The sequence below is a fragment of the Coregonus clupeaformis genome, chromosome 23, assembly GCF_020615455.1.
Source record: "Coregonus clupeaformis isolate EN_2021a chromosome 23, ASM2061545v1, whole genome shotgun sequence".
NCBI classification, from domain to species: Eukaryota; Metazoa; Chordata; class Actinopteri; order Salmoniformes; family Salmonidae; genus Coregonus; species Coregonus clupeaformis.
The window spans coordinates 23182967-23206622 of NC_059214.1; the positions used below are offsets into that span (position 1 = coordinate 23182967).

At 44.2% G+C, this 23656-nt stretch overlaps 1 protein-coding gene across 4 annotated transcripts in view; it reads left to right on the top strand.

The window, feature by feature from the left end:
* uggt2 (UDP-glucose glycoprotein glucosyltransferase 2) overlaps positions 1-23656 on the top strand; it is a 51755-nt gene that overhangs the window by 25520 nt on the left and 2579 nt on the right. The window contains exons 23-39 of one of the 4 annotated variants that reach the window (XM_041844214.1): positions 6396-6527; positions 7486-7616; positions 8217-8312; positions 9282-9384; positions 10694-10773; positions 12173-12362; positions 12482-12640; positions 12874-12959; positions 15176-15260; positions 17650-17732; positions 17882-17965; positions 20237-20341; positions 20543-20627; positions 21237-21419; positions 21587-21747; positions 23086-23200; positions 23375-23491. In XM_041844214.1, coding sequence (XP_041700148.1) covers positions 6396-6527; positions 7486-7616; positions 8217-8312; positions 9282-9384; positions 10694-10773; positions 12173-12362; positions 12482-12640; positions 12874-12959; positions 15176-15260; positions 17650-17732; positions 17882-17965; positions 20237-20341; positions 20543-20627; positions 21237-21419; positions 21587-21747; positions 23086-23200; positions 23375-23491 — 1995 coding nt within the window. Of the gene's footprint in view, positions 1-6395; positions 6528-7485; positions 7617-8216; positions 8313-9281; positions 9385-10693; positions 10774-12172; positions 12363-12481; positions 12641-12873; positions 12960-15175; positions 15261-17649; positions 17733-17881; positions 17966-18055; positions 18080-20236; positions 20342-20542; positions 20628-21236; positions 21420-21586; positions 21748-23085; positions 23201-23374; positions 23492-23656 lie in introns of all 4 variants that reach the window. The other 3 variants (XM_041844215.1, XM_041844216.1, XM_041844217.1) reach the window with 3 other exon arrangements.

Genomic DNA, 23656 nt, shown 5'->3' on the forward strand with positions numbered 1-23656 from the left:
TCATATTAATTTGTAGGCCAAACCGTTTAGACGCTACAGGCACTTTCTTGATAAGACCGATTTTCGGGATGTCTCGTGGTCTGACAAACACCGCTGTAGCTCGACCACCTTCCACCATAGATACGGAAGGCCGACATAGGCGGATGCGGTGGATTGAGACGCAGCCCATGAAAGAAAACAGATATCTCTAGCTTAAACGGACAGATTTTCATGTTTTTTTGTTTTGTTTTTACATCTTACCAAGCACGACTCCAACACCGTCATTTAAGTTTGCTGATGACACAACAGTGGTAGGCCTGATCACCGACAATGATGAGACAGCCTATAGGGAGGAGGTCAAAGACCTGGCAGTGTGGTGCCAGGACAACAACCTCTCCCTCAATGTGAGCAAGACAAAGGAGCTGATCGAACTACAGGAAAAGGAGGGCCGAACAGGCCCCCATTAACATCGACGGGGCTGTAGTGGAGCGGGTCGAGAGTTTAAAGTTCCTTGGTGTCCACATTACCAACAAACTATCATGGTCCAAACACACCAAGACAGTCGTGAAGAGGGCACGACAACACCTTTTCCCCCTCAGAAGACTGAAAAGATTTGGCATGGGTCACCAGATCCTCAAAAAGTTCTACAGCTGCACCATCGCGAGCATCCTGACTGGTTGCATCACCGCCTGGTATAGCAACTGCTCGGCATCCAACCGTACGGCACAGTACATCACTGGGGCCAAGCTTCCTGCCATCCAGGACCTATATACTAGGTGGGCACAAAACATTGTCAAAGACTCCAGTCACCCAAGTTATAGACTGTTCTCTGCTACCGCTCGGCAAGCGCTACCGGAGCACCAAGTCTATGTCCAAAAGGCTCCTTAACAGATTCTACCCCCCAAGCCATAAGACTCCTGAACAATTAATGAAATGGCCACCCAGACTATTTACATTTATTATCTATGCATAGTCACTTTACCCCTACCTACATGTACAAATTACCTCGACTAACCTGTACCCCCGCACATTGACTCGGTACCGGTACCCCCTGTATATAGCCTCGTTATTGTTATTTTATTGTGTTACTTTTTATTTTATTTTTAACTTTAGATTATTTAGTAAATATTTTCTTGAATCTATTTATTGAACTGCATTCTTGGTTAAGGGCTTGTAAGTAAGCATTTCACGGTAAGGTCTACACCTGTTGTATTCTGCGCATGTGACAAATAAGATTTGATTTGAGATTGACACACGGGTGTGTCAGTAGACTCTTACTTAACTTGAAGAGCGAGAGTGGTGCCTTTCCCCCCTCACATAGAGAGTACAGTGCCTTCAGAAACTATCCACACCCCTTTACTTTTTCCACATTTTTGTTGTGTTAGAGCCTGAATTTAAAATGGATTAAATTGAGATTTTGTGTCACTGGCCTACACACAATACCCCATAATGTCAAAGTGGAATTATCTTTTTAGACATTTTTACAAATTAATGACAAATGAAAAGCTGAAATGTCATGAGTCAACCCCTGTGTTATGGCAAGCCTAAATACGTTCAGGAGTAAACATTTGCTTAACGAGTCACATAATAAATTGCATGGACTCACTCTGTGTGCAATAATAGTGTTTAACGTGATTTTTGAATGACTACCTCATCAGAGCAGTGATTCAACCACAAAGACCAGGGAGGTTTTCCAATGCCTCGCAAAGAAGGGCACCTATTGGTTGATAAAAAAGCAAACATTGATTATCCCTTTGAGAATGGTGAAGTTATTAATTACACTTTGGATAGTGTATCAATACACCCAGTCACTACAAAGATACAGGCATACTTTCTCACTCAGTTGCCGGAGAGGAAGGAAACCGCTCAGGGATTGCACCATGAGGCCAATGGTGACTTTAAAACAGTTAGAGTTTAATGGCTGTGATAGGAGAAAACTGAGGACGGATCAACAACATTGTAGTTACTCCACAATACTATCCTAATTGACAGAGTGAAAAGAAGGAAGCCTGTACTGAATAAAGATATTACAAAACATGCATCCTGTTTGCAATAAGGCACTAAAGTAAAACAGCAAAGAAATTAGCAGAGAAATGAACTTTATGTCCTGAATACAAAGCGTTATGTTTGTGGCAAATCCAGCACAACACATCACAGAGTAACACTCTACATATTTTCAAGCATGGTGGTGGCTGCATCATGTTATGGGTATGCTTGTCATCGGAAAGGACTAGGGAGTTACAGTTTTGACTAAAATCGGCTTGAAAATCTATGGCAAGAGTTGAAAAGGGCTGTCTAGCAATGATCATCAACCAACAACAGAGCTTGAAGAATATTTTAAATAATAATGTGCAAATATTGTACAATTCTGGTGTGCAAAGCTCTTAGAGACTTACCCGTAAAGACTGTAATCACTGCAAAAGGTGATTGTAACATGTATTGACTCAGGGGTGTGAATACTTACAGTACCAGTCAAAAGTTTGGACACACCTACTCATTTAAGGTTTTTTCACTATTTTCTACATTGTAGAATAATAGTGAAGACATCAAAACTATGAAAGAACACATATGGAATCATGTAGTAACCAAAAAAGTCTTAAACAAATAAAAATATATTTTATATTTGAGATTCTTCAAATAGCCACCCTTTGCCTTGATGACAGCTTTGCACACTCTTGGCATTCTCTCAACCAGCTTCACCTGGAATGCTTTTCCAACATTCTTGAAGGAGTTCCCACATATGCTGAGCACTTGTTGGCTGCTTTTCCTTCACTCTGCGGTGCAACTCATCCCAAACCATCTCATTTGGGTTGAGGTCGGGGGATTGTGGAGGCCAGGTCATCTGATGCAGCACTCCATCACTCTCCTTCTTGGTCAAATAGCCCTTACACAGCCTGGAGGTGTGTCTTGGGTCATTGTCCTGTTGAAAAACAAATTATAGTCCCACTAAGCGCAAACCAGATGGGATGGCGTATCTCTGCAGAATGCTGTGGTAGCCATGCTGGTTAAGTGTGCTTTGAATTTTAAATAAATCACCAACCGTGTCATCAGCAAAGCACCCCCACACCATCACACCACCTCCTCCATGCTTCATGGTGGGAACCACACATACAGTGATCATCCGTTCACCTACTCGGCGTCTCACAAAGACCCGACGATTGGAACCAGAAATATCAAATTTGGACTCATCAGACCAAAGGACAGATTTCCACCGGTCTAATGTCCATTGCTCGTGTTGCTTGGCCCAAGCAAGTCTCTTCTTATTATTGGTGTCCTTTAGTAGTGGTTTCTTTGCAGCAATTCGACCACGAAGGCCTGATTCACGCAGTCTCCTCTGAACAGTTGATGTTGAGATTTGTCTGTGACTTGAACTCTGTGAAGCATTTATTTGGGCTGCAATTTCTGAGGCTGGTAACTCTAGTGAACTTATCCTCTGCAGCAGAGGTAAGCCTGGGTCTTCCTTTCCTGTGGCAGTCCTCATGAGAGCCAGTTTCATCATAGCGCTTGATGGTTTTTGCGACTGCACTTGAAGAAACTTTCAACGTTCTTGACATTTTCCAGGTTGACTGACCTTCGTGTCTTAAAGTAATGATGGACTGTCGTTTCTCTTTGCTTATTTGAGCTGTTCTTGCCATAATACAGTGCCTTGCAAAAGTATTCATCCCTCTTAGCGTTTTTCCTATTTTGTTGCATTACAACCTGTAATTTAAATAGATTTTTATTTGGATTTCATGTAATGGACATACACAAAATAGTCCAAATTGGTGAAGTGAAATGAAAAAAATAACTTGTTTCAAAGAATTCTAAAAAATAAATAACGGAATAGTGGTGCGTGCATATGGATTCACCCCCTTTGCTATAAAGCCCCTAAATAAGATCTGGTGCAACCAATTACCTTCAGAAGTCACATAATTAGTTAAATAAAGTCCACCTGTGTGCAATCTAAGTGTCACGTGATCTGTCACATGATCTCAGTATATATACACCTGTTCTGAAAGGCCCCAGAGTCTGCAACATCCCTAAGCAAGGGGCACCACCAAGCAAGCGGCACCATGAAGACCAAGGAACTCTCCAAACAGGTCAGGGACAAAGTTGTGGAGAAGTACAGATCAGGGTTGGGTTATAAAATAATATCTAAGACTTTGAACATCCCACGGAGCACCATTAAATACATTATAAAAAAATGGAAAGAATATGGCACCACAACAAACCTGCCAAGAGAGGGCTGCCCACCAAAACTCACAGACCAGGCAAGGAGGGCATTAATCAGAGAGGCAACAAAGAGACCAAAGATAACCCTGAAGGAGCTCCACATCGGAGATTGGAGAATCTGTCCGTAGGACCCCTTTAAGCCATACACTCCACAGAGCTGGGCTTTACAGAAGAGTGGCCAGAAAAAAGCCATTGCTTAAAGAAAGAAATAAGCAAACACATTTGGTGTTCACCAAAAGGCATGTGGGAGACTCCCCAAACATATGGAAGAAGGTACTCTGGTCAGATGAGACTAAAATTGAACTTTTTGGCCATCAAGGAAAACGCTATGTCTGGCGCAAACCCAACACCTCTCATAACAACTCAAAAGCATTAAGAAGGAAATAAATTCCACAAATTAACTTTTAACAAAGCACACCTGTTAATTGAAATGCATTCCAGGTGACTACCTCATGAAGATGGTTGAGAGAATGCCAAGAGTGTGCAAAGCTGTCATCAAGGCAAAGGCTGGCTACTTTGAAGAATCTCAAATATAAAATATATTTTGATTTGTTTAACACTTTTTGGGTGACTACATGATTCCATATGTGTTATTTAATAGTTTTGATGTCTTCACTATTATTTTACAATGTAGAAAATAGTAAAAATAAAGAAAAACTCTGGAATGAGTAGGGGTGTCCAGACTTTTGACTGGTGCTGTATGTAAATGAGATATTTCATTTTCAATAAATTAGCAAACATTTCTAAAAACATGTTTGTTTTAGCTTTGTCATTATGGGGTATTGTGTGTTGATGGGTAAGAAGCTATTTAATCCATTTTGAATTCAGGCTGTAACAACAAAACGTGAAATAAATCAAGGGGTATGAATACTTTTTGAAGGCACTGTAGTTGGTTCATAGATTTGACGTGGAGCCCTTGAATTATTAGCTACTGCCGAATGACTGGAGACTCGTCTCCACTGTTCTCTTTGTGAAACCCTGTGCCACAGGACTGGTGACGGATGAGCACCTCTTCTCATTTCGCCACACCCTGAATATTACGTGGTAGTATAAATATTGAGCATGCCTGACAGCTTCCATACAAAGGATGCATAGACCTACTCACTGTCAGTTACACTTGATCAGTCAGAGCGTGAGGAGTGAGCACAAGGTCCACGTGCTGAATACTTAACTACCAGTGTTCTTTGGATACCCCATCCCCAGAGAGACCGTGGTGGCTGAGCTGCTGCCTGGTCTTCGTGGCTGTGTGGTACAGCCATATGCCTGATCAAGCCTGACCATGGCTCCCCTCCTCTACTCTCCTCTAAGCCATCTCTACAACCACAGGTGTTCTTCCTGCACTCAGTCTGTCTCCACACTATTACAGTATAGGATTCATTCACACTGGCAGACTCATAGCAAACCTTCTTCTCGGGGATCGATCAGCCAATCAACTGACAGGAAATCCCCCCCATTTTAACTCTCACCAGTGACAACAGTAAATCCTGGTGAGTCTAGTGAGTGTTCAGCCAGTGGCCTTAACACAGAGAGGCTGGGAGAGTTACCACAGCAGCCTGGCCTTCAATTACTGCCCTCGTTAAAGGAGGGAGGAAGGAGGAGGGGAAGGAGGGATAGTGATGGAAATATCAGCAGTGGCTCTGTGTGTGGAGCTCTGTGGGTTGGGGTTTGGGATCCAGAGAGCTGGGGATATGATGTTATTACTGGCTGCCAGACAGACTTGCTGACATAGTTGGGGCTGACATTATTGGTATTTCACCTGTTCTCCTTGGGGGTGAAAAAATTGTTTGAGAAACTAATAACCTGACTCTGCAAACTGAACACTCTCTCTGGTGGCTGATTTGTTATGGACAAAATGGCCAATGTTTAATTAAATTTGTGTTAGATTAATTACAAATTGATTAATCTCTCTTCTGATTTTTTTTTCTCCCAGCATGTGCATTGCTATTAGCTCAGCTGGCTCTGACTTTGAAATATGTATGTTTAATAGCGGAGCAGTGATTGCCCCTGATGCAGGACTTCAACGATTTGTCAATAACAAAGTGATTTCTAGCCCGGCATGCATCCTACTTTACATCAATGCGATTCAGACTTTGTTTTGAGTGGACTGCAATGGGAGCGATGTCCTTCAGGAGGCCTTTCCAATCATATATCACCCGTTCTTCAGACATGTACAGTACGACTGTGTTTCTTTTTCTCCACTGCAGGGCATGGACGCGGATGCCTTTGAGAAGAAGTTCAACACCATGGAGGTGGATTTCATCCGCAGTCAGCAGCTGTTCTGCAGAGATGTCCTGAGGCTGCACACTGGACAAAGGGCCGTGGTCAGCAACGGCAGGGTGAGTGGACAGGACTCTACAGTCCCTGTTTTACCAGTGTTATAGTGATACAGTCCACTGTCCACTGCAATGACATTAACACACCAGGAAATGTATTATCTCAGCATTACTTACCGAATGATACTAAACATCATAACAAATAATTATATGAACCATGGATTACTGTCAATCGGGAGAGGTAGTAGAGCACATTGACCTTTCGGTAAAGTAAGCGCTGTCAGTGTTTTCAGGGGGAGATGAGATGAGCGGGTTATTCCACAGTAAGCTGCTGTAGGAGGTGAGTATTATTCTCTCTGGTGTTTCACAGAGCTCCTCTGGACTGTCCAGTCAGCATGACGTCTGTTTCCCAGAGGTCACAGGTGGCACAGAGGGCTGCAGCGTGTGAGAGTGTGTGAGAGTGTGTGTTTGTGTGTGCGCTTGTCCGTGTGTGTGCGCTTGTCCGTGTGTGTGCGTCTGTGTGTGTGTGTGTTATCATAGAGCAGAGCTGATGACTGATGTCTCGGCAGCAGCAGCAGTGCTGACAGCAAAGGATGAAGGGGCCAGACCCTGAGATGGCAGTAACAATTAATATAATTTTACATTCCTCTGCAGTCCGTCCAGCAGAGTAGGGGATGCTTTCTCTCCTCTTAAAATAGAAAGGGAAAATGGAGAGGCAGCAGCCCTGGAACACAATGACCATATGGGGGGAAGAGATGAAACACCCATCTCCCTTTAGATTAGTACTTTATTTTAGGTGGATGCTCTGTACAAAAGTCCAACATTCAATGTCTAGAAACAGGTACATCAGAGCACATTGTTGAACTTTGACATTGTTGAGGAATGCATTCTATTAGTGAAAATTGTTAAGGGATTTTATTTTTGAGGGTTGTTTGCTCTGTGTGGCACATCACGTTTCCACTCTCTGAAAACATTGAATGTAAGGTCTGACCATGATTGTATTCTCTTCTCTCCATGCTAGATCCTGGGGCCATTTGAAGACGAGGAGGAATTCAACGTAGAGGATTTCCATTTGTTAGAGAAGATTACGCTGAGCACCACAGCCGAGAAAGTCAAAGCTAGAATCAAGCAGATGGGAATGAAGGGAAAGCAGTATGTTTGTTAACATCTCTCTCTCTCTGTTTGGACTCACTGTCTGTAGCAGTGCCCTGTGCTTCACCTTCTGCGATGGACGCTGATGCACAAATCATCATTTTATGATGAAAGTCAAGTGAAAATCATTTCTCATATCCTATGATGAAAATCATAAGATGTTATCAAGTGAAAATACTCAGATCATTTTCCAAATCACTTCTCATAACCCCTAGAGCCTCACATTACGTTTATTTTCTAAACTATAAAAAAGACTACTGTTTTTGGAAATAGTCTTGTGTATTTCTATGTGGAGAAATGTCCGTTTTTAAAGATTGCAGGATCTGTCTTGAGCCATATTATTCATTCAAAATGTCCCCCCCTGAAACAGATTGAAGTCACAACTCTGAGCCGAGGACAGATGTCTCTGGGTGTGTTCCAAATGGCACCCTATTCCCACATAGTGCACCCTATTCCCCCTATGGGCCCTTGTCAAAAGGAGTGCACTATAAAGGGAAAAGGGTGCCATTTGGGACGCATCCTCTGGCTTCTCTCTCTGACTACCTTAACAAGCGTCATCAATAAGTGATGGAATAACCCTTGTACTCCTCTGCCCCCCAGAGCCAGCGATCTAGTCATGAAAGTGGACGCCCTCCTCGCCGCCGCCCCTAAAGGAGAGGGCAGGAAAGATGTCCGCTTTGTCAAAGACAAGCACAGGTGAAGGATAGCACTCTCACTCACCACTATGTCTCCCACTACTGCACTTTCAGTTTCACCGGGCTTTCCTTTTGTTGTAATGGGTCGGGGAATTGCTAGTTGTATCATTTGGAAACGGTACTAATAGGGAGAGGGAGTGTTGTGGAAGTAGAGCCACGTTGCCAACGTGTTGCTGAGTGTTGTGGAAGTAGAGCCATGTTGCCAATGTGTTGCTGAGTGTTGTGGAAGTAGAGCCATGTTGCCAACGTGTTGCTGAGTGTTGTGGAAGTAGAGCCATGTTGCCAACGTGTTGCTGAGTGTTGTGGAAGTAGAGCCATGTTGCCAACGTGTTGCTGAGTGTTGTGGAAGTAGAGCCACGTTGCCAACGGGTTGCTGAGTGTTGTGGAAGTAGAGCCACGTTGCCAACGTGTTGCTGAGTGTTGTGGAAGTAGAGCCATGTTGCCAATGTGTTGCTGAGTGTTGTGGAAGTAGAGCCATGTTGCCAACGTGTTGCTGAGTGTTGTGGAAGTAGAGCCATGTTGCCAACGTGTTGCTGAGTGTTGTGGAAGTAGAGCCACGTTGCCAACGTGTTGCTGAGTGTTGTGGAAGTAGAGCCACGTTGCCAACGTGTTGCTGAGTGTTGTGGAAGTAGAGCCACGTTGCCAACGTGTTGCTGAGTGTTGTGGAAGTAGAGCCACGTTGCCAACGTGTTGCTGAGTGTTGTGGAAGTAGAGCCACGTTGCCAACGTGTTGCTGAGTGTTGTGGAAGTAGAGCCACGTTGCCAACGTGTTGCTGAGTGTTGTGGAAGTAGAGCCACGTTGCCAACGTGTTGCTGAGTGTTGTGGAAGTAGAGCCACGTTGCCAACGTGTTGCTGAGTGTTGTGGAAGTAGAGCCACGTTGCCAACGTGTTGCTGAGTGTTGTGGAAGTAGAGCCACGTTGCCAACGTGTTGCTGAGTGTTGACACTACCTTTTCTTCCTCCTCCCTAGCGTGCTCCATCTCGCCCCTCGGGAAGACCAGGTGTTCTACGACGTGGTGGCCATCGTGGACCCTGTGACCCGGGACGCCCAGAAGATGTCACCGCTGTTGATTGTAAGCAGCGCTTCCCTTTTCACTATCACCTCTATTTCATTGTGACTACGTCAAGGACATTCAACATTCGGTTTCATTTGCAGGAAGGCTGCAGAGATATTGACAAGCTCCGACAAGGGCAAGTGTGAAAGTGCAGGCTGAATGTTTTCAAACCCATAACTGATGTTATTACTTTTCATTATTTTCATTCTCTCTTTTATATAGGCTGAAAGGTACATTTTCAATGCTTCTTTACAATTTCATCATTCATTAAATGTGACTTTCCCTAAATGGACATGTTTGTAAATAGATTCAGAGATAACTCCTGAGTGGCGCAGTGGTCTAAGGCACTGCATCGCAGTGCTAACTGTGCCACTAGAGATCCTGGTTCGAATCCAGGCTCTGTCGCAGCCGGCCGCGACCGGGAGACTCATGGGCGGCGCACAATTGGTCCAGGGTAGGGGAGGGAATGGCCGGCAGGGATGTAGCTCAGTTGATAGAGCATGGTGTTTGCAACGCCAGGGTTGTGGGTTCGATTCCCACGGGGGGCCAGTATAAAAAAAATATGTATTCACTAACTGTAAGTCGCTCTGGATAAGAGCGTCTGCTAAATGACTAAAATGTAAATGTAAATAACTCTATTGCTCTGCAAGGGCTATTCCATGCTAATTACCCAACTTGACAGATATTTGCCAGTTATTTTTGCTGCACAGTGTGAAATGTACAGCTCTGAGTTCCTCAGGGAAAAGGAAAGGACAGTGCTATTTGGAGCTGCCTGCTTATTCAGTCTGATGATGATGATTCACTGACACAAACCCACTGGCTGCACTCTGTACATTAGCTGCCTGCCTGCCTGTTATATGACTGAGGTGAATTCTATGAGTCACCTTGCTATCACTTCCCGAGCAGCCAGCCACTTCTGGTGTGATGTGGAGTGTGTCGCGTTGGCCAGGAGAGTATGTTGCAGTGTGCTGGGATGCGGCGGTGATCACCCTGCCACTCAATCAGCTGCAGGCAGCCAGGCACGGCTGGGACACACGGGAGAGAACCAGCTGTACACAGTCGGACACGCTGTTCTTATGCCCTCACCTCTGTTTGAATCTTCCTGTCAACCTGAGCACTAATCACTGTGTTTATTAAGGAGAAACTATGTCTTGTGTTAGCCAGTTCAAACAGATTTTCACAGCGGGATACAGTAGCTGAGTAAAGATGGACAGCAGACTTTGAGCTTGTCTGTAGAACTTGGAGCGTGTAGGTTTACCCCGTCTGCTGAGTGGTTTATTTTGCTGTGTACGCTAACTGGGTTCTGCCTCCCACTCCCCTCTTGCAGGTGCTCAGTCAAGTGGTCAATGTGAAACTGCAGGTGTTTATGAACTGCCGGGCCAAGCTGTCCGATATGCCCCTCAAGAGGTAAGCCTCCTCCTCTGCTCCTAATTAAACTTCCTGCCCAAGTACTGTAGTGTGTGTGTGTGTGTGTGTGTGTGTGTGTGTGTGTGTGTGTGTGTGTGTGTGTGTGTGTGTGTGTGTGTGTGTGTGTGTGTGTGTGTGTGTGTGTGTGACCACCCAGGACCTCTCTGAGACTACCCCACAGATGCTATCTGTTTAATAACACCACCTTATTGCTCTGGGCCTCCCCTGCTTCTCAAGACAAATAGTTTAGAACATATATGGTAGTGCATAGAGGTGTGGAGGTTTTAAGGTAGACTCAATCTCTTGATCGCATAGGTGCAATTGAGTGGAGTTTCTTTCTTAACATTAATGATATTTGATGGTATCAGTGTGTAAATGTTAACTTAATTTGTGGGTTTAGGAGAATATGGGAAAATGAATAATAAGCCAGTTTAGAGCACAAGACTCCTTCCAACTACCGCACCCCAGCAGTGACTGAGGGCTGCTAACTCTATTGCTCACTATTTGGGATACTTTGCTACTGGCGAGCACAGGTGCATCTCATCCGCTGCCATTGTGAGCACATTGTAATGTCTTCCAAGACTTTCATGGCTTGAGGGGGATGGCGAGGAGGATATCAGTTCAGTTGGCTGCCGTCTTCAGCTCTTTCTGACTTTTCTCTCTGTCTAGAATTGGTTCACTCTTCCAAATTTGGACCAATCCAATAAAGATAGAGCGAGAGAAAGAGAGTTTCCTCTGGAGACTTGGTTATGGCTCAGTAATTTAATCCTCTGTCCCCTCTCCTCCTAACTTTATATGCACCAGCTCTCGCTCTCTTCCACCCTGGAGTCAAAGCGCTCCTCTCTCTAACTCTCCCCAGCAGCAAGACAAGCTGCTGCGACTGAAATTAACTTTTGAAAAATCTTCTCGGGAGGAAATGTGAGGATCCTTTAGCCTCTGGGATCGGTTGTCAGTTTTAAATACAGAGAGAAGGTGTTAGTAATATTGATCGTCTGCCGCTTTATCTTTACTCATTACGACTTCACTGTGTCAGAGGGCAGATTGAAGAAAAAGCAATTAGCATAAAGATTAGCAGACAATAACCTATGTGGAAACTCTGGCTGACTAATACCATAGAAGTAGAATATACTCTATATCTGGGGCATACGTTCCTATTATTGGCCGATACGGTTTCAGATACCTCCCTTTAAGACACTGTATCCTCAGCGCTCACAATAGAACGACTCCCTTCCCGAGAAAGTTAAATAATATACAACGTGTATGTCTATAGCTAACAGAAGCTACTCAGTTGCGATGCATCTGTCTCAAATGACCTAATCTTGATAATTGTTAACATTCACAGTTTTAGGTGAGAACCTATCGACTTCTGTCACTCCTCACTGAACTCTTCTCTCTTTAGCTTCTACCGTTTTGTGTTGGAGTCGGATGTGTCTTTCCTGGCCAATGAAACAGTGTCTGCAGGACCAATGGCTCACTTCTTGGAACTCCCTGAGTCGCCCCTCCTCACCCTGAACATGATCACCCCAGAGAGCTGGATGGTGGAGGCAGTCAGGAGCCCCTATGATCTGGACAACATCCATCTACAGGAGGTACTGAGCTAGGCTAATGGGTATCAGACCAAACCAAGGGAAGAGACGTGATTCTCCTCCTTAACCCTCCCCCAGATGGTATTCTTCATTTCCCCTCTGACCTTTTAACCTCTGTTCAGATGAAAGGTGTAGTGACTGCAGAGTACGAGCTGGAGCACCTGCTGCTGGAGGGCCACTGCTTTGACCTGTCTACGGGCCAGCCCCCCCGCGGCCTGCAGTTCACCCTGGGCATGAGCCAGGACCCCCTCATGCAGGACACCATCGTCATGGCCAACCTGGTGAGAACCACTCAAATGTAGTAGTTGAATGGGCGCCATCTTGGCTCCAAGTTTCATTATGGCTCAAATAGGAATTTGAATGGCATTGTTATGGAGGGTTTGGTGCTCATATGGAGACAGTTTGCAGAACTGTGTACAGCTATGCTTCTGATAATGGACTCAAGGAATGAAAATATATAAATAAATGGATCTCAGATAATTCTTTGAGTTATCTTAACCGATGTTGTCAATAGGGATACTTCCAGTTGAAAGCCAATCCTGGAGCCTGGATCTTGAAGCTACGGGAGGGGAGGTCGGAGGATATCTATCAAATTCTAGCGTGAGTATAGTCAGTCTACAGAGTCAATATTTTAGTTGATTTTCCTAATGATTGAGCATTAATTTTCCTTTGAATCTCCCAGTCTGCCATCAGTTTTCTCTCATCATATCATGATATGATTTCACTGCATTCCAGATATAAGTTAGTAATATGTGTGAACGCATGCAGAACCTGCTGGTAATTAACTGTCTCCATCTGTACAACATCAGTTTTTTTACCTCAGTAACCGCTCGCTGGAGGTATCAAGCACATCGCTATGGTAACGCAGGGAGCTGCTGACTTTGTTGCAGCTCAAGGTTTTGATGAGTGCAGGGAGTTGTGCTGTGTGTGTATGGCCTCGGAGACAGAGACTGGTGGGAGGAGGGATGGAGGGAGGGATGCTATTAGAGGGAAGACCGAGTGGAGGGATGATTCAGCCGGTCACCTGCTCTAAACCCAGGAAAATCAGCAGCACAATATCTTCCTGGCTGCTAGGAAGGGCGTGGGTGTGGATTGCTGCTTATACAGGGCACGTTGATGTTTTTTTTTATATCCCATGATGTACATTAACTGTAGTCGATTTTAGACATTCCTCTCTAGGGTTGCGGCTTGGTCAAGCCTTTTTGAAATTCCATGCATTTATCTATCCGATCTTTTAAAAACACATAAAACTAATGAACAAATTAATCTTATTAAAACCGTCATAAATATATCACTCATGACACCACTTGCAGTACTGTGCATGGAAATCCTAGAGAATATGAATGGACAATTCCGTGATTCCGTCCATGGATCCATACAGTACATTGGGTCTCCCAGCTATTACCCGCCCATTCATCTCCACACAGGAAAGGTTTAGGACACCTCCAGCCCTGGATTCCACCACAATCATATCAGACAACAATAGTTATTCCCCACTCCTCCAGGTTAAGCTAAAAGGTGTTGTCATTTTTCACCTTGGCAGCGCCATTATTCTTGCTGTTAATGGCTCTCTGCTCTGGTTAGGGGGGCCGATCGGAGCAGAGTGGGAGTGTCTGTTCACTGCATGTCCCAACGCCGTGCTCTCTCCTGTAGCGTACTGCCCCTGACAGCGATGAATGAGACGCCCAGCTCTCCCCGGATACAAATTGATCTCTTGTGCTTTTCCCACCACAGCCCCTAATGGCCTCGGCTGAGGCAGAGGCGACAGTGGACCAGTCCAAACCAAACAGCACTTTCCAACGGGGGAAAATGCACTTTGTGCCCAATGAGGGCGGACATTTATCATAGTGATACGGTTAATTCTCTGCCTTTAGTAAGCACTGAAGTCATGATGGTTTGCTGAGCCATGATAGCCTATTGCTCATCTCTGGCTGTAGGTTGTTCAGTGGTGTTCTAACCCTCGGACCTTGGGTGTCTAATGTTACTTACTCCACAGAGACACACTCTCCACTGGACAAGGGTTAAGAATAGAGCACTGGGTCATCTTAAAACAATTACAGCCTAAGTCCAGTGGCCACACAATTGAAACTACAGTGGTTTCCTCATAAAGAATGTGTCAATAGATAAAACAGAAAGCACGGTTGGAAAGTAACGACGGATCAAATGGAATAAAAGGGATGCTGAATGACGAGCAGGGGGAATTAATATGATCAGAGCAAGACCTTGGCGTAGTTCCCAGAAAGGCCTGTTTGCATGCATTATTCTGTTGTCTGTCTGAATGCCTTGTCGGTGGTCCCCAGTGCTTTTCTCTCACCGTGTTTTCTTCCTGAGCATAACCTTTGTTGTTGTCCTTGTGTTTTTTTCCCCCTCCCTCTGGATTGATGGGTTTGGCTGGGAGTGGGACACTCGTTCTGTGGGCTTCTTCACAGTTAATGACACATGTTAGCTGGTGGCCTACGTGTATGTGGATACTACAATATATTGAACTGAATACGCTATGCAAGTGACGCGTCGTTTTCCAGGAAGCAGCCTTTTAGTTTTTTCAACTTTTCTAGACTTTTTGAATGGTCTTCAGGGCAAAAACGTCATAAAAGGCATCTGGCAGATGTAAATTTATCCACAAACTCAAATATAATTTTATATAGCTATATAATATAATATATATTGCTATATACATCTTAAATGGTCATGGTGATCTGAAAGTAAAGTGGAAGAGTTGGTTACTTTCACAGGGAAGAGGCAAATGGGAGATGCTGTTCAGAGAATACTATGTCCATGTTCTAACTATTTCCCCCTAATTGTTGGCTCTCTTACAGGCATGATGGGACTGATTCTCCTGCTGATTCTGGTGATGTTAAAGTTGTGCTGAACAGCTTCCATAGCAAGATCATCAAAGTCAGGGTATGTATTCTCTAACCACATACACTATATGTACAAAAGTATGTGGACACCCCTTCAAATTAGTGGATTTGGCTATTTCAGCCACACCTGTTGTTGACAGGTGTATAAAATCAAGCACACCGCCATGCAATCTCCATAGACAAACATTGGCAGTCGAATGGCCTTACTGAAGACTTTCAACGTGGCACCGTCATAGGATGCCACCTTTCCAACAAGTCAGTTGGACTGATACGCAAAACAAACCGGATTCAAAACTTAGAATCCTTCAATTTAAATTATTATATACAATTCTTGCTACCAATGTTATTTATATGGGGGATACAATCTTCCCAGCTCTGCAGATTTTGCTGCGAAGAGACAGAATCATTAGATCATTTGTTTTGGTACTGTTCATTTGTAGCTTGTTTTTGGACACAGGTCCAGGAATGGCTAAAGGATTGCAATATTTACCTGGAGCTAACCCTGCAGATAGCACTACTGGGTGATCTGAAAAGTCATAGTCAATCGATCAATAACATAATAATACTATTAGCAAAAATGTTTATTTTCAATTCACAATCTGTAGAAACAATGAGAATAGAAAGGTTCAGAACTTTTGTAAGACATCACAGTACAGTTGAAATATATATGGCAAATATAAATCCTATATGGATGGTGTTAAAAGATAGATGGGAGGTGTTGAATGGAATTGAAGGATGGGACTAATAACAACTAACAACAAACAATAACAAGATAACTAATAATGTAGGCACGCTGTGTCCATAATAAGTGTATGGGTTGTAGGTTGGGAGCTTTTGTGAAGGAGCACAGTTAGAAAGATATGGCATATAGAAGCAAACCGGATGGACATCATGAAAATGATCGGAGAGGTTGAGAGTAGAAGAAGTTCAGGAGAAAGAACAAACAAAATGTAATTATTGTAAAATTGACTGTGTCCATAAAATGTAGATAGTGGGTATGGGCTGGAAGTAGAGGCCTAGGCGTTGTTGTTCACTAGTTTACTCCAAGTGGGGAAAGGGTGGCGTGGTTGTAAAGTAATAAAGGGGAATATATATATATATATATATATATATATATATATATATATATATATATATATATTTTAAGGATATGTATGTATGTATGTATGTATGTATGTGTGTATGTGTATATGTATATATATGTATATGTATGTGTGTATATATGTGTGTGTGTATGTATATATATATATATATATATATAAACATGGGGGATTGGAAGTGATGCAGACAATTACATTGATGGAAGTTACAATCTATCTGCAATATTAAGCTGATCTACCCCCCCAAAAAAACAAACAAAAAAACAAGTCAGTTGGTCAAATTTCTGCCCTGCTAGAGCTGCCCCGGTCAACTGTAAGTGCTGTTATTGTGAAGTGGAAACGTCTAGGAGCAACAACGGCTCAGCCGCGACGTGGTAGGCCACACAAGCTCATAGAACGGGACCGCCGAGTGCTGAAGCGCGTAGCGCGTAAAAATCGTCTGTCCTCGGTTGCAACACTCACTACCGAGTTCCAAACTGCCTCTGGAAGCAATGTCAGCACAATAACTGTTTGTCGGGAGCTTCATGAAAATGGTTTTCCATGGCCGAGCAGCCGCACACAAGCCTAGGATCACCATGCGCAATGCCAAGTGTCGGCTGGAGTGGTGTAAAGCTCGCCGCTATTGGACTCGGGAGCAGTGGAAACGCATTCTCTGGAGTGATGAATCACGCTTCACCATCTGGCAGTCCGACGGACAAATCTGGGTTTGGTGGATGCCAGGAATACGCTACCTGACCCAATGCATAGCGCCAACTGTAAAGTTTGGTGAAAGAGGAATAATGGTCTGGGGCTGTTTTTCATGGTTCGGGCTAGGCCCCTTAATCTTAACGCTACAGCTTACAATGACATTCTAGACGATTCTGTGCTTCCAACTTTGTGGCAATAGTTTAGGGAACACGTATGGGATGAATTGGAACGCCGACTGCGAGCCAGGCGTAATCGCCAAACATCAGTGCCCGACCTCACTGACGCTCTTGTAGCTGAATGGAAGCAAGTCCCTGCAGCAATGTTCCAACATCTAGTGGAAAGCCTTCCCAGAAGAGTGGAGTCTATTATAGTAGCAAAGGGGGGACCAACTCCATATTAATGGCCATAATTTTGGAATGAGATGTTCGACGAGCAGGTGTCCACATACTTTAGGTAATGTAGTGTAGCTCTAACACAAGCACACTCCAAGACAATGTAGTTTGGAGATATTCACCCATTTTTCGTAGTGTAATGTGTCATCTCCTAATCTAAGGATATTGCATGGATTCAAGTGTACTTCCAAGCTTTAGAGAGAAATTAAGAAAAAAAAACTGTGTGCCTCTATCTAATTCCCCACTGTAGGTTCAGAAAAAGACTGACAAAATCAGCGAGGACCTCCTAAGTGAAGCCACAGAGAATAAGGGAATATGGGATTCCATTGCTAGGTAAGAGTGTGGCGCATTCTCACATACAGTAGCTATATTTTACATAGACTTAATTTGATCAAGTTACATTAATAGAATGGTGGTAAGAGCATTGATTTGTGGGCGAGTTGATCCACTATCTATGGTCACTAATAATGCTGCGGTTTCAGCAGGAGAGATGGTGCCCTCGGAGCCAGACTGAGATATTACTCTGTAAAATCTATTGCAAAAAAAATGTGCTACTGTAGACCTAGGTATGTGTGTATGTGTGTAGCGTGTTGTGTTTCCACTGACACACCCTAATTGTGTGATCTGTCTCCTCACCTAATGCTTGCTGTGTGAAGTGTGTGGAGCACTTTTGAGAAAAGGTAGGACGTGTGTTGCTGCAACTACTTAACCTGTCTGTTTACCATATTGATTAACATAGAAGAGTCTTGGTTGCTTCCCAGGCTCAGTTCCTAATGATAATTATGCTTTTTATTTTATTTTTACACTGGTTATTTTCTTACTGTCACATTGAAGTCACTGGTATAAACCCTTATTTTATTGAACATTATATTTTCTCATGAAAATAATATGCTTTGACGTAGAGAAATACTGCTAGAACTGCCCACACAGTAAACTGACGTTGTTGTGGCTGTAGTAGGAACTGAAATGCGGAGAGTTACAATCCAGCTCTGGAGTTCATCTGTGATTGTACTCAGGCTGTGGATGGGTGGACAGTACTCTGAGGGTTGGGTCATTCCAGAGGTCTGGATTATCTGGTGCATGTCGTCCAAACCAGCCCTCACCTGAAAAGCTGAAGACCTAAAGCTGCTTATCTGGGGTCCCGCTGGAGCAGAGAGCTGTAGATGGCATTATCTGGCCCTCACAATGGAGGCCGCCTCTCGCCCCTCAGCCCTCGCCCCCTCCAGCCCTTCATAATGACAGGCTTAGCAAGGCCAAGCACAAGGCATCCTCCGGACCACAGTGGTGACGGCCCAGCAACCAGCTCACTGTACCAGTGCATTGGTGGGGCTTACAGTAACACTGTGAGGCTGGCTCTTGTATGAGAATGGAAGAGAGGAAGGCTTTAGCCTTGTATGACATGAATAGAGGACTGAAGCAAAGAATTCAGAGAGAGAGAGAGAGAGAGAGAGAGAGAGAGAGAGAGAGAGAGAGAGAGAGAGAGAGAGAGAGAGAGAGAGAGAGAGAGAGAGAGAGAGAGAGAGAGAGAGAGAGAGAGAGAGAGAGAGAGAGAGAGAGAGAGAGAGAGAGAGAGAGAGAGAGAGAGAGAGAGAGAGAGAGAGAGAGAGAGAGAGAGAGAGAGAGAGAGAGAGAGAGAGAGAGAGAGAGAGAGAGAGAGAGAGAGAGAGAGAGAGAGAGAGAGAGAGAGAGAGAGAGAGAGAGAGAGAGAGAGAGAGAGAGAGAGATTTGACAGATACAGACAAGTTGGACAGACAGGGAGAGAACATAGACGGTTTGCTACAGTATTGTGTGTGCGAGGGCAGAGAGATGCAGACTTTCTTTCCCTCTTCAATTCTATGCGCTGGAGCCTCTGGGCCTTGCTTTGCTCTGCTGATTGAGTGTGGGAGGAGAGACACACTCCCCTCATCAGCAGTCTGTTACAGAGAAGGACACACAGTTTGACTGCAGACATCACTGCCCCAAGCACAAGCCCTGATTGGTTTCCTCCAAATGTGCCCTGCATGATCTTATGAGTTTGGACAGTGCCTGGTTTGATAAACACCTGCCTGGACTCCTACCTTTTATCTTAGTTCATGGCATCTTTTTTAACAGTCAGTTTTTACAGTGCTAATGTTTTTACATGTTAATTATTATTTATTTTATACTACACGCTATCAGATCAGTTTAGGCTAGATTTGGATTGGATATTGAATAGAACCTGGATACAGCACTTCCAGCTGCCTTTCTCTCCATAGCAGCTTCTGGGGCTTTCACGCTTCTCAAATACTCTGTTCACATGCCATGTCCAGAATAGATCCATTCAGTCAATACACCTGACTATCCCAGAGGGTTCACCAATCTCATGACTGAGTCCAAAACCATCTGCCATTAGCAAGCCGAGTGGGAATAGAGAGGAGCTAGTGCTCTGGAGGTGTTGTGAGAGACTATTTAATTATCTGTTCTTTATTTGATATTTGTGGAGGAAAACAGAATGGGCCCCATAAAAGTTACATCTGCCTTTATTGTGTCTCTGCTGTAATCAGTTGATTACTCTGGAGGAGAGCCAGCAGGAGAGCAGTGGCACTTTCTGCTGTAAAAGACACTAACAACTGATCTAGGTCTACCAGAGTGGTGCCACGATCTTTGCAATTCTGTCGCTCAGCAAACGCTACTCAAGTGTAAATTATAAGTGATTTATGTTTGGAGAATCATCTCTGTTACTGAAATAGTGCAGTATGGTTCCTTCAGGCTGTAGCCGAGGCATGCTGGCTAGATTGTGAGGTAGTGGTGTTTGTCTGAGGAGGTTACTGAGCAGGCTACTTCAATCAAGCTTATGTAACGTGCATGGTCCTTTGTAGCATCGCAGGTGGTGGGTCTAGTTCAGAGGACAGAGAGAAGAACAGGGAGGATGTGCTCAACATCTTCTCTGTGGCCTCGGGCCATCTGTACGAGCGCTTCCTGAGGTGAGACGCCCACACACACACACACACACACACACACACACACACACACACACACACACACACAGAGACGTACACTGCTGGTCTGGAGGCCCCACGCGCCTCTTGCCTTTTCTTAGCCCTCATCCTCTGAGACTTACTCCTTCTCTCCCTCCCTCCCTCTCATTCTCTTTCTTTCTCTCCCTCTCTCTCCTCCTGTTCCAGAATAATGATGCTGTCCGTACTCCAGCACACCAAAACCCCTGTGAAGTTTTGGTTCCTCAAGAATTACCTCTCACCGTCCTTCAAGGTAACCGCCTCACGGCTTGACTCCACACAAACTTTCTGCCTTCCTGTCTTGTCGTGATAACTTTCTCCTCGCTGCAGTGCGACCCCTGGGAGAAATATATTTGTTTGTGTTGAGGGATGAAAGGAACTGTGGGATGCCTTCTCCTTTGTGATTGTCCTCTTTTTATCCATCTGTTCCTCTTCCTATAGAGATGAGTCCATATACATGAACGCCTACTAAGCTACATCATATATATCTAAAATAGTCAAACGAGCCACAGGAAATGGGGAGTGTTATAAAATTCTATAAATGTTCTGCATTTGGAATGTTTCACTATTTATGAAAGATTCAAACTATTTTATGCGTCAAGGGCGCTTTGCTTGATCTGTGAAATGTGCATTACCAAGTGCACAGTGTCTATATATTTACAATGATCAAGTGTAACCTATTTCGAACAATTCCAGCTTGTTTTTGAGGAGGATTTTAGTCAATTCCTCACAATAATTGTTTTCTGAGACCAAATGTCAGAACATATTGTACATTTTCTCATTAACCTAAAGAAGAAAAATCATTATTTTTCTGCTAGGAACTATCTATTTTTTCTCTCATTATATGAGGTTGTGTGTTTAGGAGTCCATACCTTACATGGCTGAGGCCTATGGTTTCCAGTATGAGCTGGTCCAATACAAATGGCCCCGCTGGCTCCACCAGCAGACTGAGAAACAGAGGATCATCTGGGGTTACAAGATCCTCTTCCTGGATGTCCTCTTCCCCCTGGCTGTGGACAAAATCATATTTGTGGACGCTGACCAGGTAACTGTCTAGTGAAAACAAGATACCGCTGTTACAAAATCAAATGGATACCCATAATAAAAAATTATATATCACCTAGAAGTGGACCTGCAGGATTTGTGCATGTCAACCGACCGGTTTTAGGGCTGTCATTGGTGCTGATTTACTGTTGTTCCCGGTCCTCACAGATAGTCAGGGCCGATCTGAAGGAGCTGAGGGATTTGAACCTAGAGGGCGCCCCCTATGGGTACACTCCCTTCTGTGACAGTCGGAAGGAGATGGAGGGCTACCGCTTCTGGAAGACTGGCTACTGGGCCTCACATCTGGGGAACAGGAGATACCACATTAGGTAAACACCGCTACAATTCCTACACAGTTTGACGTTTTGATTTGAAGCACTATTGTGTATGCTATTAATGTCCAGCAGCCACTGGAAGTGCATTTTTGCAATGTTACTATTGCATAGTAAGCACATATTCTTTGCTAATGCATACAAGCTTGACAGTTATGGTATCCTCCTCTTTTTTCCCTTTTTAAGGCCGATGCACTGTCATTGTATTGATATTTCACATAAGTTATTCGCCGAAGAGATGAAGGAAAATACAATTCAAGGAAAATGTGTTCCCTCAATGTATTCAGCAGAATAAATGCATACATTAGAACAGTAACGTTCAGTATTTGACAGTGACTCCTTTGAGTCGACTATTGGCGGTTTATACAGAAACATTCATGGATTATTTCCTGTCCTTCACAACGAGGCATAACATGGTTCTCAGAGGGGACTGTGGGTGTGGAAGATGCAGCAGGATCCTATCCTCTGCATAGATAAATTACCTTCTCTGATAAAACATTCCTTTTTCTCTCTCACACAGACGAGAATATTTGTATCACAACTACAGTATCGCACCTCTATTCTCTGCTTGGGGTTGGTCTTCATTGACATGTTGTTTCATTCCTTGCACTCTGTGAGACTGAACCATGAAAGCCATACGATATGTATGTGGAACACCACATTGAACAGACAGTTACTTCCAGAAGTGAGAAAATATCTTTACTTCAGCCTCAATATTTACAGCCCTGTGTCCGCATTGCTATACATGAATAACTAGGCATGGTAAAAAAGGAAAGGGACTAGTGCACTGGTTCCTTGTTGGGAGTGTGGGGGTGCTGCTGGCCTGTTTGAAGCGGCTTAATTCAGCCAGCCAGCCCTGCTGAACATATTAATCTCCCCAGCGAGGCGCTCTATCCACTGGGCCAGGGCCAGAGCAGGAGTCCATTGCCTGGGAGGCTAGCTAGCTGGAACAAAGGCCGCCAGCAAATCAGGAACATTTTATTGGATTCCAGCAGGCTGCACAGCTGCATGGGGCCAACCACAGCCAAGCAGGGTAGACAGGGTGTGAAATGAACCAAACCACAGAGCTCACTGAAATGCCGGTAAATTATCCTGTATGAATCAGATTTAATTTAGTCAGACTATCATGATCTGTGATGGGAGTCATGGCACATTAAGTACGTGGCACCTTTGTGTATGTTAACATGATACACTACATACGCTTATAAATGTGGATGACTGGGACATTTAGCTTCGGTTTATGATAGCAGTATTTCCCTCTAGGTGGGTTATTCATTTCAAAGCATTTTGACTGTTTCATAACCGTCTCCTCTCTCTCTTTCTCTCTCTGTCCAGTGCTCTGTATGTAGTGGATCTGAAGAAGTTCCGGAAGATAGCAGCAGGAGACCGACTACGTGGCCAGTACCAAGCCCTGAGCCAGGACCCCAACAGTCTGTCCAACCTGGACCAGGTGAGAGGGACATCACACACTTCTCTCCGTCTCAATGGCTGGACAACTACTGAATTACAATGACATGCCCGTAGCAGAGGATCTGTTTCTGCTTACCTTTTGAAAATTCTGTCAGTAAATGTCTAATTACTATTAATTGAAATGTAGAGTAAATGTTTGATTTCATTCTGCTAGGACCTGCCCAACAACATGATCCACCAGGTGGCCATCAAGTCCCTGCCCCAGGAGTGGCTTTGGTGTGAGACTTGGTGTGACAACGCATCCAAGACCACCGCCAAGACCATTGACCTGGTGGGTCTATTTTCTATCTATCTGACTGACTGACTGAGGAAGGGCATCTCATTACTATGCCAGACATACTCTTACTGATGGAAATGTCTCTACAACACACCCCCTTAACAGCAGCATATATAGAATTCTCCATTGTCTACCTCTGCAGGAAGCAAGAATAATCCT